Genomic DNA, 19712 nt, shown 5'->3' with positions numbered 1-19712 from the left:
ACCACAGAAGATAACTAAACTTCTAAAATAATATATCAAGACATATAACCAAAAAACAATGTTTTAGAAAATAAATCGTATGTTAAGGAAATGATAAAAGATCATGGTCATCAAGAAATCAATATAAAATACATGAGGAAAATCATAGTAGTACCTTTAATGCCAGTCAGTGAAAGTAGAAATCAGACACTATATTACAGCTGCATTTAATTGTGTTACTAAAGAGAACACCAGAGAGATAAAGGTGGGAGACAGAAATACAAATCTGAAAAAAAATGCAAAACGCTATCACCAGAGGCACCCCCTCAGAGTGCCCACGTCTCAGTAGTAATGACAAAACAAATATACAAATACCATAAGCAATGTCTTGAGTTAGGGTTATTCTTTTATTCATGCATCTTCAATGAGTGGCTACTATATTCTAATATAACAGTGAACAAAACACACTGTTCTCATGAAGATCACACTTGAGGAAAGGAGAAAGGTAGGAAATAAAGTAATGCATCTGAAATCAGAGAAGTACTAAGTACTTCGGATAAAAACTAAATTAGAGAATAGAGATAGGAAATACTGTGAAGAGGATATGGTGATTCTACACACAGTAGTCAACAAAGGCTTCAACCAAGTGACTATACAGACAAATGGGAGAAACCTATCAGACTTGAAAAATCTGTCTTTGCCATTCTCACAAGGATGTTTATATTCTAACTCCACTATACAATTATTTCTATCCCTGATTCTAGTGACAAGCTAAGGTACTGCCTGATTACCAGGTACAACTAAGGGATGCAAAACAACCTCAATACATTCTTAAAGATTTATCAGCAATAGCTATGTATTATTGGGATTTAACACTCTGTGGTCACTGTCCTAAAATTCCTAATTTATCTTTAAATATGAGGTTTGTTAAATGAACAAATCCTCTACTGAGGATTCTGATGAAGCATGTGCCAAGGACTAGCAACCTCCATTCGTGGTTTGCCTCCCTAGAAAGGGTACTTACCAGACCCTTGGCTCAGTTCACCTTTCCATCTCTTCACAAATAAGGGCAAGGCAAGGCAATGTCATTTCCACTCCAGGATAGCATCACCTTGGCACACTCACTGACAAGTCAGAAAAGGACCCTGCCTATGGCTGATTCAGGTAATCATCATGACCTAGCACAAGACTTCAATCCCTTGAGATTGCTTTCTGCTATGAACTGAAAAAACGGATTACAGGAACAGGAGGCTAGTAGGCTCCTGCATTTTCATTTGGGATTGGATCTCATAAATTATGTACCTGGACATGATCAGTTTCATGAAACAAAATTATCAACTGGATTTATAAATAAGCAGTGCATTATTTTTACCAAATTCAGCATAAAAGTTATTTCTGCTTGCTCATTCCACTGTTAAGCCATCCCTTTCAACTTGTACCAGCCATATGGCTTTGCTCCTATTTCTTAAACCAACAAAGTTAGGACTTAGCTCAGCAGCATAAGCACCTGCCTGGCAAGTGCAAGGTTGCAAGCTGGATCCCTGGTACAAACAAACAAACAAACAAAAAAACCCAACAAATTCATTTCTACCACAGACCATATCACACCCACAATTCCTATCAACTATATATATCCCTATAACTAGATTTTCATATTACAAAAGTCTGAGCCTGACAGTCACTCATCCTAAGTAGATGGGGGTTCCAGCCTATACTACAGAAGTACCTTTCTACTGAGCGGTCAATCTGATCCAAAGACAATCAATTTCTTCCCTCCATGTAAGGGCATTCCTCTCCCCACTAAGAGATGCAGTTTATCTCCTCTCTTTGAATCTAGAGTGATCTTATAATTGTTTTAGCCAGTAAGAAACAGGGAAAATAATATTCTGAACTTTTAGGCCCAAGACTCAAGAATAGTAGCAGCTGCCCTTTCCTTCTAGGCTGTCAGAAGCCAAGAGATACATGAAGACGATACACATAGGGAACTGAGATGCTCCGGTCTAGCTGCACTCCCAGGGAGCAATCATTATCAACTGCCAGTTAAGTAACTAAGCAATCTGGAAGTTCCAAACAGACAAGCTCCAGAACAGATGCAGCCCCAGCTTACATCACATGGAGGAGAAGGCTCTGCTGATCACATTCAACCCGTGGAGTCTTGAAAGATTAAAAATGTTTGCATTTGGAGTAGATTTTTACATAGAAATATAAAATTAAAACATCAAAGTCTGAATACCAGATCCATCACATCTAGACTTAACTTCTTTGTGTACTTTTTTCTCATTTACAAAATGATATTTATACAGAGAGGTATTCTGTGAGAGTTAAATGCTGTAACACATGTAAAGCACTTAGAAAGTTTCTCAGTACTTTCGTGACATAATGCAAGTAATTATATTATTTCTATAATTGACAAATTTATTTCATCAACCTGCTTTATTTTCTGCCCACCAACTCCTATTATCTGAAATCATGCTTACTTATTTACTTGCTTTCCTTCCACTAAAGTAAGAGCCATAACTTTATTCTATTTACCAGCACCCAAAATAGAACTTAGAGGGTACAAATATTTTCTAAATTAGTATATATTAAATGGTAAGTGAGCTTTTAGATCCTTATTTCAGTTAATAACGATAATAACGATATCAAAAAATTGCTCCCTTATCATAAATATAAATCTTATAAATTATTTTTATAGTATTTTCATGATATGACCCCAATACACTGACTGATTTCATTACACATTACACTATTATTAAAGCAGATATTGCTCAAATATGCTTAACAAAAGCTAGCAGTTGATTTGGTATTCTTTAGGTGAGTTGAAGTAACTGGATCACTCATGATTTTCCTTAAATGAGCTATACTCAATCAAATAAATGACACATTTAAAGGTATAGTACATGTACAGAAATAGCAAGAGAAACTCCCATCTAGGCTCCACTTAAAAAAAATTACCATGGCATCATAAATTAACATATAATGGACTTCACACTGTATACAAAAACTTGCTATAGTTGGACAAGGTGGCACATACCTGTAATACCAGCACTAGGGAGGATGAGGCAGGAGGATCACTGAGAGTTCAATCGAGACCTTTGCAGGCTATCTTACGAAGTCAAGGCTAGCCTTAACTACACAGTAAGAATGTGTCCCCCCCAAAAAATTTCCTACAAACATATCTGAGTGTGTTGGTGTACAACCTGATAAAACTATTCAGTATACAAAATATCTAAGTCTGAATTTCTTCAATTTTATTTTTTAAAAGTTTGAAAATGTATTTGAAAGATGAAATAAAAATCAAATATTCAAATGGTGAAGCACCATTAAGGAAAAGCATTAGCTCAGACAATAAAGACACCCAAATACGTAATTCAGAACATCACAAGTTCTCTAATATTGTAACTCTAAACTTTGCCTTTGCTGTGATGCAGATGATGGATGCAAGAAACTCTCCCTACATACTTCTTCTGATGACAGATGCAAAAGGGTTTTTACATTTATGAATAGGACTTTTTTTTTTGTCTTTTTCTTTTTTATTGGTACCAGGGATCGAACTCACGACTGCCTGCTTGTGAGGCAGGCGCTTATGCCACTAAGCTAAATCCCCAGCCATGAATAGGATTTTATGAGGTAAGCAAACCAGACTAGGACACCAGTGAAAAACACACATAAAGTCAGGGAAGTAGGAGAGAATACACTGCAGGTGTAGAACTAACAATAAGTAGGCCCTTCCCGGTTCTAACAGTCAGTATGTAAAACTTAAGAAGTCACAGTGCTGAGATACGTCACTGTGCAGATTCAGAAAGCCCATTCATGGAACTCAGATGCTAAAAAATAGGAATAATCCACATCTGGTCAATAAACTTTATCTGTAAAGAACAGCAAATGTGTTTGCCCAAAAATTCTACCTGAAGTCCCAATCCCTCAATAACTATATGACAGTGGGGCCTTCAAGAGCTAATCAAGTTTAGATGAGCTCATGATGACGGGGTCCACAAGAAGCAACTATCTTCGTATGAAGAAGAGACCAGAATGTCCTCTATCTCCACCAAGTAAAGACATACTAAGAGAGTATACCTGCAAGCCAGAAAAGAACCCTAACCGGGGAGGTAAATTAGCTAGAATATTTATACTGAATTTCTGAACTTCCAAAATTGTAGGAAATAAATCACACATCTATTGAACTTTTTCTCATGGCAGCCAAGCAGACTAACTATAAACAGAATAATAAATATTTAAAGCTCTGTCAATTCTGCATCAAATACTGAGCTCTGTCACTGTAAATACATAAACAAGGCTGTATTCCAATAAAACCTTATTTACAAACACAAGAGTTGGACTGTAACTTGCGGATCGCTACTTTGTATCTTGAAAGTGGTTTAAAGTTACAGGAATAGATTCCAAGTTCACCCAAAAGGTCATGTAAGATCAGTGCATTTCACTTCAAATCAATTTTAAACCAAAGAAAAAGAACAACAAATAAATATTAAACTCTGGGGTAATCTTAAGAGTGTGGAAATACTGTACACTGAGATCTACAATTTACTTTTAAAAGTATCAAAAAAGTAAGATGGAATGACAGATATACAAAAACGCAAATACAACAAACCTAACAACTACAGACCCTGTGATTTGTATATGGTATTAACTGTACATTCTTTCAACTTTTCAATATGTTTGAAAGTTTTGATAGCAAATATTGTTAGATGCTAGGGGGATTCAATAAGAGGCCACTGACAGTGTTTGAGCAAAAAAATAAAAATCAAATTTACACTACACAAATACGGTTCAGGCAATGCAAACAATATCCTAAAGGGTGGGCAGATAATGAAAAAGGTAGTAAGTAGCTATTTCATGACATGTAAGGAAAGCATTAATATTTATAGTTAATAGAATAAATACAAAAGAAAAAAAAGAGTTGCAAAGAAAAGCCAAAGATGTCAAGAAAAGTAGACTGCTTCTTTTTTTTTTTGGTCTTTTTCGTTTTTCTCTGTACCGGGGATCGAACTCACGACTGCCTGCTTGCAAGGCAGGTGCTTATGCCACTGAGCTAAATCCCCAGCCCCTAGACTGCTTCTTGATATCAGGAATAATAAAGCAGTTTCAAGGAGAAAGTTAGTGTCTAAGCAACAGTTCAAGGGAGACAAGTACAACTAGAAACCATAAGTATGTAAAACAGGTGGGGTGATAATGAAAGCCAGGACAAGTAAACAGATAAATTCAAAGGAAACAAATGAAGATCATGGCAATCAGGATGATCTAGTTGAGAGGGTAACAACTGGAGAAAAACATAAAAGGCTACAGTACTTTTTAAAAATGGAAAATGAAAGCAAATGACTAGGGCTAAAATGCCACCATATTGAATTATCTTATCCACAATGTATACTACTGAGCAGGCAATCTGCAGGTGGCCTAAATGTCCCCATTCTTGCTGAGTGTGTCATCTCTAAAGCTTTCCACTTCCTGATACTGAACTATTTTGTGTATACATTACATAGAGGACAAAGAAGATCAAGTATCTGCCCTCACTAAGAGAATTCAGCCAGCATGTTTGTTGCTTGCATACAATGTTTGCTGCTTGCTAAAACACAAAACAAAACAAAATAGTGTTACACCCTTGGCTCTGAGTTCCCCGAGTTCCTCAGCTCTGACATAAACTTACTCCTCCTGTCCCTCTGGGAGGTGTATCAAGGAAAACCTTGTCAAATATGCTGATGTTCACATTGCTTGTTGTGTCATGAATAATATTACTTGTCTCTGACTTCGGAGTCTCCTGTTTTCTGCCAGCAACACTGAAACATTAACAGATCAGCTTATTAATTTGTAAATGGAGTAGTTATTTGCTATCTTTTTATGTTTTATATATATTTCAGTATTTAATTCTCATAATAATCTTAATAAGGTGGCACTAATATGAAGGAGAAGAAAGATTTCAAGATGCAAAGTAATTAAAGACACCTACGAGAAATGCAAACCTAAATCTAAACTCAGATGATTTTTAAAACCTGTTTTATGCTGGGAGTGGTGGCACACATCTATAACCTCAGCATTTGGAAGACTAAAGCAGGAGGACTGCAAATTCCAGGCAAAAATAAGCTACTACACAGCAAGTTAAAGGCCAATTTGGACTACATAGCAAGACCTTGTCTCAAAAACACCAAAACCAAAATCCTGTTTTGTTTTTATGGTGTCAGGCATCAAATCCAGGGCCTCGCACATGTGGACATACTTGAAGCACTGAACCACTGAGGAGTGTGCTCCCAACCTCAAAACTTATTTTTGGTTTTTTGGTTTTTGGTACCGGGAATCGAACTCATGATCTTACCCTTGCAAAATCTGTCCTAATCATTAATTGTCAAGCTTCCTTCTTAGATGATTTACCAAGGACAATTTTAATTCTCCAGATACAAGAGCAAAGTACTCATATCTTCACTACTAAAAATTATGTTCCACAAAACATTAATATTTTGGAAATGTTGATATAATCTTAAACACAAACACACACACACACACACACACACCTATGGTCAAAAATTAAGAAAAACTAGTACAAAAAAATCCAAACCACTGTTGTTACTACAGAATTTCTTATGATTTCTATTTGTTAGTATGTGTCATAAAATCTTTCAGAAACACAGTTTATCACTGTTTTAGAATACAGTTTGGGAAACTACTCTTAAAATGAATACTTCTAATTTTAACCATACACAGAATCCCTTTTTAGTCTTTGTTGTCAACTTGGTACAGGCACATGACACTTTAGAACATCCAAGTTAGAATGTGGTCAAAAGCTTGCAAGCCAAGTTAACTACTTAATACTTTGGCAATATTGCTCTTTTTTCTACCAGGCAAAACTAAATTTCCCATAACACAATGAAACTACCTATTACACCCAATATTTTCCAAATTTAGAAGAATAACAACCATGAGATTTTGTAGCTCTACATTGTTATTTACTGCTGTACTTTGCAAAATTTGGATCTATCTCAAAGAAAAGCCCTCAGATAAAGCACTTTCCAGATAAACTCTGTTGATTGATTAATAGTAGTAAATCATTCTGATAGTTCTGGGCATCACTGCTAACTTTCCAGTATGTAAAAATGAATTTCAATCCTTTTTAAAAGTAATAAATGCCAGGTGTGGTGGTACATGCCTGTAATTTCAGCCCTCAGGAAGTTAAGGCAGAAAGATCACTTCAAGTTTGAGGCCAGCCTGGGTTACAAAGTGAGTTCAAGGCCAGCCTAAATTGCATATCGAAATCCTATCTCAAAAAGACCAAAAAAAAAAAAAAAAAAAAGTAATAAACTTAGCATATTATTTCATCTTCAAGTATAACTGCCTATCTCCTAATTTAGCCTTAATTTAACATTCAACAAGCAAAGCCCTATATTGTTCCACTTTATTAATTCCACTTTAAAAAAATAAAACTGTAAAAAGTAGTCATAAAACAGTTGACTTCATCATGTAAGCCAGAGTTGCTGATTGTTATCTAGCTACAAAGTCTATTCAAAACGTACATGCAGCTGCTCCTGTGTCATATCTAGATATAGTTATTAATAAAGCTATTCTCAACAAAGCAAAGTTACTCTGGATAGATGAAATTAAATTACTAGGTAATTAAACACTAAATAAATTAAAATGCAAATTTTCATCGTTAGCATTCCCTAATGCTGTCTTACAAGAAACACCAAAAAAAAACACCAGTTTATAGTCTCCCTAAAAAGAAAGATTTTAGAATGACTGATTTTTAACCTTGCTCTCAAGAAATGCCTCCACCCATTCAGAGTCCATGCACAGGGCATGGCTTTAGCTGGGGTTAGGATTAGGAGGGGTAATAAAATACAGCAGACACTGTTCACTTATTTGAATGTAGTTGTAGAGAAAAAATATTCCAACAGTGAAATAACAAATTTCAGCACTGCAGTAGCAAGTTTTTAAAAATACAGTCATGACTAGTTATATTTAAAGCAAATATAACAATATGATAAAATACTTAAGGTACAACTACATTAATTAAAAATATTTTCAGTAATGATTTGTGTATGAAACCATAGCTGATTCCAGTAAGTCAAAGCAACTAAAGAGAAAGAATCATTAAGTACTGAAACAGAAAGGATTCATACCAACTCATTAGGAAAAACAAGTAAGAACAGGAAATAATAGAAAAACCAAAAAAGCATCACTGCGAATATTATCCAGCATTTATCTATTTTATTCTATTTTTGCTAACATTTACAAAACCAAGGATTTTTTTTTTTTAATATATCAGGGATGGAACTCACAACTTCACACTTGCCAGGTAGGCACTTATGCCGCTGAGCTAAATCTCTGGCCCTAAGGATGGTTTTTTGAAAAATAAACCAAAAGTATATACACTACCATCTTGAAAAATTACCTTCCACATTGGTAGCAATATTTTTTAAACTGTTCTGAATATACTAATAAAACACTCAGTGCCCAAACTTGCAACCCAAGACCCACTTGTTTATCACAAAATGCCAACACTGCAATTTAACCTGAATACGGAGCTTCAGTTTAGAAAAAGCAACCCACACATTAACGTCTTTGACTTAAAAGAAAAATGTAATAACATGTATGTCATAGATTCACCACAACTAACTTAGAGGTTTTAAAAGATGTAAACCAGATGACGATGCATCATGAAATACTGGAAAAATGAAAAAAATCACATAAAACCGGGATCTCATTTTTCAGTATTCTTCATATCTGTCAAACAATTAATAGAAACTTTTAGTTCACATATGTGCAAAAATACATGAAAGGTGAAATATGAGACCAACATATTTACTTTTGTACAATTTTTCAACTCTGTACTGCACCATCAGCAGTACGTGTTTTTCTCCTCTCCCTCGGGTCTATCTAAATTATCATCTGGAAGTGTACAGATTAACACGCTATCCAGCTATAAGAGAACAGTCAATTACATTGAGTCCATTTTAAAATAAGGCCTACGCTAGCTACAACAGAAATCTCCAATGACACCATCAGAATACACGAAGGAAAAATTCAGAAGAAAAACTGACAAAGAAAATACAGAACATCGCATTTCACTCATTTAAACACTTAAGAGTTTTATGATTATGCTTTAAATCCAATTAAATGAAAACTAATTTTTCAAACAAGAGCAAAGTTTTTGCCTAACAAAACTCCTCCCCCACCTCCTGCCATAGGTACGTGTGTGTGTGTGTGTGTGTGTGTCTTGTCTGTGTGTGTGTGTGTGTGTGTGTGTGGATATACATGTATATGGACTGGGGAAAGAAGAATGCAATCACTTTTAATACTAACGTAATGAAAAAGGACAAAATGACAAGGTTATCTAGAGAAAAGGCAAGCTCAGCACTAGTTGTTCTCCACAGTTCCACAATTCCTAACCCACATTTTTTCCAAATTTTCTTCTACCTTCTGTAGTGCTTACACCCGCCCCATCTTTCTTCCACTCACCGCACTAACAACGGCAATCGCTTTCCTGACAGGTACATGAACTTAGCCTCATTTACAACACAAAATCGACTGACACGTCTCAGTGTGACTGCGTCAGGAAATAAAGAAATGATAAGGTAAGAAAGAAAATACAAACAAGTTTTCAGGAGAAGAGAGGGTGTTGTCAATGGAGGGTACACGGGGCGAGTGGGTCTACGAAAAGACCTGGGGCCAAGAGGGCAGGACGTTGGAGTCTGGAGCCAAGGTCCAACAGAAAAGGTGTGCGGCCGGAAGAGCAAAATAATCTCTAGCACGTCCCTTCGGGAATAAACTGAGGAACGCGACCGGGCTCCTGGGAAGAGCAGAAGGCCGGAAACTCACCACCTGGTAGCGGCCAGTCCCGGGCTGGTGATGGTCCATCGTGCTGGGATCCCGGTCCAGCGCGGGCAGGACGCCGCGGCCCTCAACAACCTCGGCCTCCCCGGCTGGCGACGTCGGAGCCGCAGCGCCCCTTCCGCCTCGGTTTCTGCCGCCGCGGTCGCCCGGCGGTGCCGCTTCACTTCCTGTCGCTCCGGCAGGCTCCGCGGAGACCTCCGCGTCGCTCGCAGTTCGCGGGGGAAGCTCCGGGCCGCCGCGCGCGTCACTGGGCATGCGCGCGCCGGCCGCGCATGCTCGCTGGCTCGGCCGGGCTTCCATCCGCTCTGCGGACTCGCAGGGTGTATGTAGCTGGGAGGGAGGTGATGGGAGAGTGAGGCAGGTGCGGGAGAGTTCGGTAGGTTGGCAGCTGGTCGGGAGTGGGCGGTGGCAAAAGAAGCAGGCAAAGAAAAAAAAAAAAAAATAGCCATCCATGATAGGTTTTTTTCCTGTGTGCGCCGATTTCACGCAGGGACGAACGAGTGCGCAATCTTTGCCGAGACGACACCGGAGAGAGCGAGGAAGCATTTTTAGACTCCCAGAGCTGGTCGTGATTTTACCCAGCGTTTCTCCTATTACTCAGGCAGCCGTGGGCAGCGCGAGGAGGTCCATCTCCGGGACACTCCAAAAATGCTTCTTTAGAATCGTTACTCAGATACGGGGTTTTTGTGGTTTTCGGATTACTTTTAGAGGCGCTTCAGGTATCCAGAAAAATCGAGGCGGTACAGAGACAGCACAGGTACCCTGTGCCCCCACACTGGCTTCGCCCTCTCCCCCCCTCCCCGTTCTCCCCACTCTGCTGGTGAGTCACCAGCACACCCACACCCACACGCACCTGACTCTCCTACCGCGCATGCTGAGGCCAAGGTGTGCACCACAGTTCATTCTTGGCGTCATACCTTCTAGGGGTTCAGGCAAATTTATTACAACTATCCACCGTTAGGGTGTTGTATAGAGTATTATCACTGCCAAGAAAAAAAAAATCTCTGTGGAATAATTTTATTTTTTTAAAAATTTTCCCTTTCTTAATAAGACTCCAACGGAGTTTTCAGGCTTTCTCCTATGTTCTGCAAGGAGAGAGGCCTTTAGAGTTCCAGGATACAGAAGGGATAGAAAATAACGATGAGGCTGAGGGTAACACAAATATAATACTCAAAGCAAAAATGTCTAAGCGCTTGATAGGAATCACTTAGATGAAACGTGATTCTGTCTCACATCAGACTAACCCCCATAGCTACCACTGCGCATGCATTACACAAGGCAAACAGCATGTTTCTGTAGTATGGTGGGGCAGGAAAAAGTATTTTTTTAACCCAAAGATGTGCTCTTTATACCCTGATAACTATAATCCCACAAGATCTGACCCAGCTATCATTGGGGGGGGGGGGGTTCTTTTTTATCGGTACCAGGGATCGAACTCACGACTACCTGCTTGCAAGACAGGCGCTTATGCCGCTGAGCTAAATCCCCAGCGCCCCCCCCCCAGCTATCATTTTTAGGAAAGCCAGACCCCTTTTTGCTAATTGTACAGTGGAACACACACAACAGCCTCATCCCTCCCTCCAGGGGCTGAAGAAGAAGAATGAGCTCCACTCACTTTGTACTTCTCTCATTAGTGTGCACGGGAGATTCCTGGAGTGAAGAATGCCACTTGGATGGGCCTAACCAGCTGTTTTTAACATCAAGATACAAGGAAAAAAACATCTCCTTGAGAGATCATTGACTAAAAATGTAAGCCTTCCTGATAGTGTGATTTCTTTTGTTTTTGTTTCTCAAAGCATTGTTCAGCTCTTCCTGTTGCCATCTTGACACATCTAGCAGTAGAGAGCACTGCTGGGCTAACCAGTAAGGTAACCTCATACTTAAATTACCCTCAGTCTGTTCTCTTGTGATCTAATAATTTTTTGTGGCTTGGTTTGGTTTGGTTTAGTTTGAGACACAGTCTTTGCTTTATAGTTCAGGCTAGCCTTGAACTCACTATATAGTTCAGGCTGGCTGAGAACTCATGGTGATCCTCCTGCCTCAGTCTCCCGACTGATGGGATTATAGGCCTGCACCACCACTCCTGGCTCAAAATATATTTTAGATTCTAAGACAATAAGTATATAACATCTTGTTGGTATTATTGGTATAAGTACTCATCCTCACAGTATCTCCTCCAAATGAATTACCTCAGTGAGCAAAATAACAACCAGTGTTAGCAAACTAAAGGTAGATTCCTAAGTCAGTTACAGTCTGTAAAGTTGATTTAGAGTTAAATTTTACATGTGCTTGTGATTTTATCAACCACTTATATGTTCATTCTTTCTCAGATAGACTGCTTCTCAGAAAGGAGGCCATTTTTTACACCCAGCACCACACTGAGAACATAATATTGAAAAACAGACCTGACCAAAAGTAGACATTCTGAGTCTTGTTAATGTGACAAATTCATGTTCTCTGAACATTCTGCTGTTCTAGCTGAGCAGGTGATAAAACTCAAAAAAAAAAGCATATTTTCAGTGAGTGGGAGTCAAAGAGGAGGCGGAAGTAGAACAGTAATTGACAAGTATTTCTTAACCCAGGCGCTGTGCATTGACATTTCATTCTCACCACAACTCCGTGATATACTCCTGAGTATAATCCCTGCTTAACAGAGGAGGAAGCTATTGCACAGAGGCGCTCTGGAATTTTCCAGTGCCAGTTTACCAGTAAGTGGTGACCAAGCGCTAGGCCTCCACTATATTGACACTATGCTGTGGTAAATTCTCCAAAAAAAAAGTTGAAAAAAGAAACTGTCTCTTTCCCCTTTATGGCCTTAATTGCCACCTTCACCTATATGAAATAACAATTTCATATCGACCCCAAAAGAGCCCATTGTGAACTGCTTTTGCTGACCTCACCCCAGCCTTGTAACTTGTGATGGACCATCGCAAGCACTGAAATGTCCCGTTAGGAGCAACTCCTTTGGCAAAAAAACAGTAGGAACGATGTTCTTTGTCACGTTAGAGACCTTAAATAATAGCCAGTGATATTTTTAATCCTTGACCTTTTGATAGTTATTTAACGTGTGTTTTGTTAAATATGACTCACTTGATGTGGTTAATGTCTCTAATCCAAAATAATCCTCTGTAATCTACATTGTTAGCCTTTTCCATGTAGATGTAAAGTATCTACAGCTTTCACACTGAAGAAAAACTTGTGAAGTTTAGTAGAGTGATGGTTAAGATCATGGGGACCTCTTTATCTGGGACATACTTCCCATTGGGAACCTCTTCCATCTTCCCTGAAGCAGCTCTTCCCTCGAGAGGTAAAGCAGCTTAAGATCATCCATAACTTTGTCTCCTACCCAAGTACACTGAGCCGTGCACATGCACGCGCAAACACACACACATACACAAACACACCCTTACTCCCCAAGGAGCTCAGTCAAGATTCCCTCAGACAGCCATCCACACAGGTCTGAAACACAGGCGGGCAAGTGCTATAAATTTGCCCTAGTGTCTTCTTCGCTGAGCTTTAGTTTTTTTCATTTCTTCTACAGTATAGAACAGATCACAGATCTTAAGATGCAAGAATATGTGATTTATGTATATTTACCTAGAGAAAGACTGAAAAGAATATACCTGAACATCTTCAGACCTAGTTAAAATTCACTAACCACCATTTTCTGAACATTAATTTCTAAAATATATATTTGTGAAATTATAGCAACCTATTGCTTTTCATTTTAGTGAATGAAAATTAGCACACTTCTTACACTGACGTTTCATCTTTATCACTATGCATATGCGTTTTTTAAATAGTTTGCAGGCTTGAACCTCAATTTAGCTTTACATGATGTTCCTGGAATTTAACTGGCTCTGAGATTCTTGTCATCTGTGCAGCTCTCTAATTGTGGAGAGGAAACCTAAAATGAGTAATTAGACAATTAACTATCTCCTTCCCTGCCCTCTCTTTATTCTCTTCCAGTATACCAAAACAATCTAAAATGCAACTCCTGTTTTTCTGCAGTCAGAATGGAACTAAACAGAAGTGTAGGAGATATATATATTAAGAAATCTTTTGTGATAAATTGGCTTATACAGTTGTGAGGGAATGCTGGGTAGGAAAGTCTGAAACCCATAGCTCAAGCCACTGTAACTTTAGGGCAGAAACTAAAGCCTCTGGCATAGAGAGAATGTCTTCTTTTGGAAAACCCCAGCTCTTTACTTACATACATTTGATTGATTGAGTCAAGCCTACTCAGACCATAGTGGGTAATCTTTAAAGGCAACTCATTTTGGACTTCAATCGTGTCTATAAAATACCATCATAGCAAAACCTAAAATTGTTTTCGGTTGGATAGTTGGTCAATAGCCTAGCCCCACTGACAGAGACAACTGATACCACATGTTTATTTAAACACTAAAAGCTAAAATTATCTCTGAATAATAAAGATAAGGGATAAAAGGAAAAGGAGAAAGAAATAGGAGAAAGGGAGGAAATCCCAGGAAGTTAGACATTAACATACAAGTAATTTTTCTATACTTAAGTATTTCCTGTTAGTTTCATCAGATATATGAAGGAGAAATCAGGCAATAATTAGAAAAGGTTTGAATTCTGATACTGAGCTACTTTATGTTAGTCCTAACAATATTTATATTTGGCATATTTCAGTTTTTTTATTTTTTTAGTCCTGGGCAATGAGTGTAAGCAAGTCAATAGTGGCTTTTTATTAGTGATTTCATATTTGAAATTGTGTGGCTCTTAGGTTATTAAAATGCTTTATGCTGAGTATAGAAGGCTATTTTTTGACCATATTAGAGCAGGGTTTTATGTGAAATTGTCTCTTTTTCTATACAACCCAATCACTGTGATCATAGAAAATCTGGCTTGATCCTGAGTAGGTTTCCCTTGACTAATGTGTGATCTTTGTGTAAGAAGACAAAATTCTGTGTGTGTGTGTGTGTGTGTGTGTGTGTGTGTGTGTGTGTAAAATACTGGGTAGAAAAATGTCTCTTGTGTGACAAGATTTTCTTAACGTGTCAGTGAGCATTGATTCTCTTTCCGTCACAGTAGAAACTAGGCCTCATCTGTTAAATAGGGTGTGATGTCAGTTGACTGCTGTACCATTACCAACATTATACAACTTCAACAATAAGTCACCATGTGATAAGGCCACCTCACTTCCTTACTGAGGATAAGGGGCATTTAATATCAGAAAAACAGAACGTGTTAATCAGACGGAATTCCTTATGAAATGCTGCCTGTCCAGAACTAAAGAAGAAATTTATTCCTGTTTCCTGAACTTAACATTCAAAAAGGGAGAGGCCTAGGGGCCACCCAACCAAACTGAGGGAAGGTAATGAGAAAAAGGAAATTCCTTTTATATCTGACAATTATATCCCAAAATAAATAAAATATTTACACTGCCCTTCACTTGTCAATAATCCATAATTTTCATGAGATATCTGTAAATTCTTTATCACTGAAAGAGCTAGTATAATTTTCCCAATAAAGATAAATACCAAGCTAAAATCTTCTTTCTCAAGAGACCAATTCTTAAAAGTATAAATGTTACAAAACATATGCATATACAAATATAGCTCACACAGTGGAAAATCAAACTTTGTTTTTTCATTTGATGTGATCAGGGATTTGGCTAACTATAGTCCCTGGAAAGTTCCTTTTGTCTAAAATATAGAGAAATGTGTTTTTTAAGAGCCATAAAATTTTATCACTTGTGTACTTTCCATAAAACTCTGCGACTCTGCATACCAACAGCTTCATTTTGAAAACATAGAAAGTGAGGCTCAAAGAGGTGAATTCAATCTTACAGATATGAATACATCATAAACTCTACTTGTCAAAAATTCTTTTGGAAATCCAGGAATGGTGGCACACACCTGTAATCTCAGATACATAGGAAGATGAGGCAGGAAGAAAGCACGTTTGTGGCCAGTCTGGGCAACATAATGAGAGCTTATAAAATATAAATAAAATATAAATAGGGCTGGAGATGTAGCCTAGTGGTGCAGTACCCCTGGGTTTAGTTGTCAGTACTACAAAAGAAACAAAAACTGTTTTTGAATTATGATAACAGGCAAATATATTGCCATCAAAAAGGATAAATTCCAAGACAGTTACAAAGCCTTTCAGGAATTCTACTTTGGAGAAAGTAAAACATCTACATTTTAAAGTACATAACATTTGTTTCCCACAAATGTAATCTTTGGAAATATAGCAGATATCTGATATTATGTGTGCATTAAAGCCTAAAAGCTGAACAATGCCAGCCCATATGTACATTTTCATTCATGTAAGTTTAGTATGTACGAGCATCAAACAAATAACATGAATAAGATTCCAACTAAGTTAGCCCAGCCTCCATTTCTTGTCTTACCTTTTTGGTTTTCTTTGTTCATGTTTTGTTTTTGAAACAGCATCTTGCTATGTAGCTCAGGATGCCTATGAACTTACTGTGTAGCCCAGGCTGGCCTCAGACTCTCAGCAATCCTCCTGCCTTAGCCTCTCAAATGCTGGGATTACAGGTGTGTGCCACTACACCTGGACCAGCCTCCATGTTTTAACCATGGGTTTTAATCATGCAGAGAAGAATGGGAAACAGAGGGCAGGGAAACAGGAAAAAAGAAAGAATCAAGATATATCATGTACAGGTACAAATTCCCCATGATGAGTGTGATCATTACATATATCTAAATGGTGCAAATAAACTTTAAAAAATTAAAAATAATTTAAAAATATATTCCCTTAGTCAGCTCAGTCACATTTCTAGTGCTTGGTCACCCCAAATGTCTAGTAGTTACAGTATTGGATACTGTAGATTAGAACATCAGCATCATCACAGAAAGTTCTGTTAGACATTATTCAACCAAACATTCCTTTAGCATTCACCTGCAGTTTCTCTCCTTTCTTTACTTCTTGAGATATCTGAATAATTTTGTAATAGCCTTTGTCTCAACTCTGCCATCTTCTAGCAGTGTGTTCCCTGATTAAATAACTTAATTTCCTGGGCCAGTTTGTTTATCTTGAATGTAAGAATCATAATTTCTTCCCTGTCTCTCTCACAGGTGGTTGTGAAACTTCAATAAAAATGTAAACATACGAATGTGAAGAAGACTTATTTCTGGAGGGACTTCTCCTTTCTTTAATTTTTCTGTTGGCTGAAGGGGACATTCTGCGTTTAAAATATAATAAATAATATAAGGAGTATAAAAACTACCCTCATAGAACTGAAGTAAACTAGGTCTCCCAACTAACCAACGTAATTTTTCTAGGGGACACATACTCATCATAAAGTAAGTGATAGGCTCCAGTGTATGTAACCTCAGAAAATATGTCAGTAGTTGTCTATCAAGGAGTAAAACAATGACATGGTGTGTTCATTAATCATTATAATTATATAAATCATATCTGACATTTATCAAATGCTGTTAGTGCTTTTCCTAACTGCTTTGTATATATTATCTCATTATATTTTCACAATAAACATGGAGTAAGTGCTATTGTTACTGCAAAGCACATAGATTACCAGATTTTTTCACTTTTAACTTTTTATTTCAATATATTTACATAGAAGTATATAGTTAATAGATATACACTTTCATGGTTTCTCATGAACTGAATAAACCCATACAAACAGCATTAAGAAACAGACTGTTTCCAGATCCCCTAAAGACCCATGTGCTTACTTTCTATCTCTACCTACATATAAAGAATAGCTATTATTCTGATTTGTAATACCATAAATTAATCCTGATTGCTCTTTAACTTTGTGTAGGTAGGAAGTACTATATGTACCCTTTTAAATCTGATTCTCTTAATTTTACATTTGTAAGATTTATTCTTATTATTGAGTATAGTGGTAGTTTGTTGATTTTTGTTTCTGTGTAGCACTCCAGTTTGTGAATACACGATTTACTAGTTTTACTGAATAAATATGACTGATAAGTGTTTGAATTTTTTTTTTCTTTTAGGTTGATCTTGGTTTTTGTTTCTTGGGATTGCCATAACAAAGTACTATACCACAAACTAGCCAAGTAGATAGCGCACTTCTGTAATTCTAACACTTGGAAGATTGAGGCAGGAGAATCATGATCATATTTCAGACCACCTGGGCTACAAAGCAAGTTCAAGGCCAACCTTGAACCTACATAATGAGGCCCTGTCTAAAAGTATCACAAACTGCATGACTTAAAAAGAAATTTTCTGAAGATATAGCTCAGTGGTAGAATGCTTGCCTACTATACATGAGGCCATAGATTAAATCTCCAGCACAAACAAACAAATTTCAGTTCTGGAAGCTATAAATCCAAAATCAGAGTGTCTGCAGGGTTAGTTCCTTCAAATTGCTATAAGGAGGAATCTATTTTATGGCCCTCCCCTACTTCTGGTGGCTTGCTTGCAATCTTTGGTCTGTTGGCTTGCAAAATATCTCCTAACCTCTGCCTTTATCATCAGATGGCTTTTTTTTTTTGTGGGTGCCTGTCTGTTTCCAAATTTTTCCATTCCATAGTCATCAGTAATAGTGATCTTTGGCTATTTTGCCTGTGCACCTTTCTTCTTTACAGTTGTTAATCTGGACTTGCTCTTTTTCTTTCCAGTTCTGGCTACAGAGTTTTATGTGTCCACATTCAGTACCTAATATGGGTCCCGCACATAACAGGCCTTTATTATTAATTTGCTCACTAGAATTGGTTTAAGTTCCCATTCCACCACTATATAAAAATAACAATGTCATTTCTCTTAATTTCAACAAGGAAACATTCTAGGAGTTAATAAAAATATAATGAATGCTTTGATTATTTTCAAAGATTAGAAAACCTTTAAAGTTCTCCATGAATTTTAGCCTGACTTTTTTCTAAATATAAACAGTTTTCTAAATTTTTCACTGATTTTGTATTAATGTAGTTCTGAACATTTAGATGTCATCTCGTTACTAGTTTTCCTATTTCCCATTTGCAAATAAAGTCTCTTGAGATCCTCAACCAAGTATTGATTCTCTAATGGGCTAGGGCACTATTAAAGTTTTCATGAGTGACTTTTTATTATGCTAATACATATAAAATTGACCATTTTACCGTTTTAAGTGTGTGTTTCAATGGCATTAAGTACATTCATATTGTTTTGCGACCATCACCATCATCTGTCTCTAGAACTTTTTTATCATTCCCCTAATTTACATTCTGCAAACTTGAATGCTAATTCCACGTTCCCCTCTCCTCCTTGCTCCTGGAAACCACCTTTCTACTTTTTATCTGTATGATTTTGACCTCTAAGTACTTCATATAAATAGGATCATGAAAGTTTTTTTCACTTAGCATGAAATTCTCAAGGTGTATCCATGTGTCAAAATTATACTCCTTTTTGCTGCTAGTGTATGTGGGAATTTCAGTCCATGTCATAGTATATCAGGATTATTTACTTGGCTAAGCAATTTTTTATTATCTGTCAAATTTCTTTTATGCTGTCATCATGGCTAGATATTAGGTTGTTTCCCCCTGGGTAATTTTATTTAATCTTCACAACTATTGCCTCTGGAAAAAATGAATTTCAAATCTCTTTCACTTAAATGGCAGCTTACCTTGGCCAAATTGGACATTCTCGTTGTACTTTAATTTCCTCATTAAAACTGGAAATGACAATACCCTCTTCACTGAACTAGAGTGAGGCTTCAATAGGATAACAAGGTATCTATTATAAAGCTGGCCATTTAGTCAGTATGTAGTAAATGGCTGTTAGAAGTGATTTATGTTGACAGCACACAATTCAGAAGTCTTTTCCATGCATCTCAAGAGACATCCAGACATGCTTTATGCTTTACACAATATGCTTTGATTTATGAAAAGTCATCTTAGGTCAAATATATGTGGCATACTCCAAAGATATTTTTGGCT

At 37.3% G+C, this 19712-nt stretch overlaps 1 protein-coding gene and 1 long non-coding RNA gene across 3 annotated transcripts in view; one reads left to right on the top strand and one right to left on the bottom strand.

Annotated features, from left to right (window-relative positions):
• Positions 1-10131, bottom strand: part of Ndfip2 (Nedd4 family interacting protein 2) — an 82375-nt gene extending 72244 nt beyond the window's left edge. For both annotated transcript variants that reach the window (XM_063246918.1, XM_063246917.1), the window contains exon 1: positions 9802-10131. In XM_063246918.1, the coding sequence (XP_063102988.1) occupies positions 9802-10116 (315 nt within the window). In that variant the 5' untranslated portion in view covers positions 10117-10131. The remainder of the gene's footprint in view (positions 1-9801) is intronic.
• LOC134475676 (uncharacterized) lies at positions 10103-18517 on the top strand. The gene is made up of 3 exons (XR_010046860.1): positions 10103-10192; positions 11451-11565; positions 16887-18517. It is a non-coding gene; the product is annotated as an uncharacterized LOC134475676 (long non-coding RNA).
• Positions 18518-19712: the final 1195 nt, after the last annotated feature.

Source organism: Cavia porcellus, unplaced genomic scaffold, assembly GCF_034190915.1.
Source record: "Cavia porcellus strain 051 isolate PalLab524CR breed Dunkin Hartley unplaced genomic scaffold, mCavPor4.1 scaffold_4, whole genome shotgun sequence".
Classification (NCBI taxonomy): Eukaryota; Metazoa; Chordata; class Mammalia; order Rodentia; family Caviidae; genus Cavia; species Cavia porcellus.
Note: the sequence above shows the minus strand (reverse complement) of the source record. Positions and strands in the feature narration are given on the sequence as shown.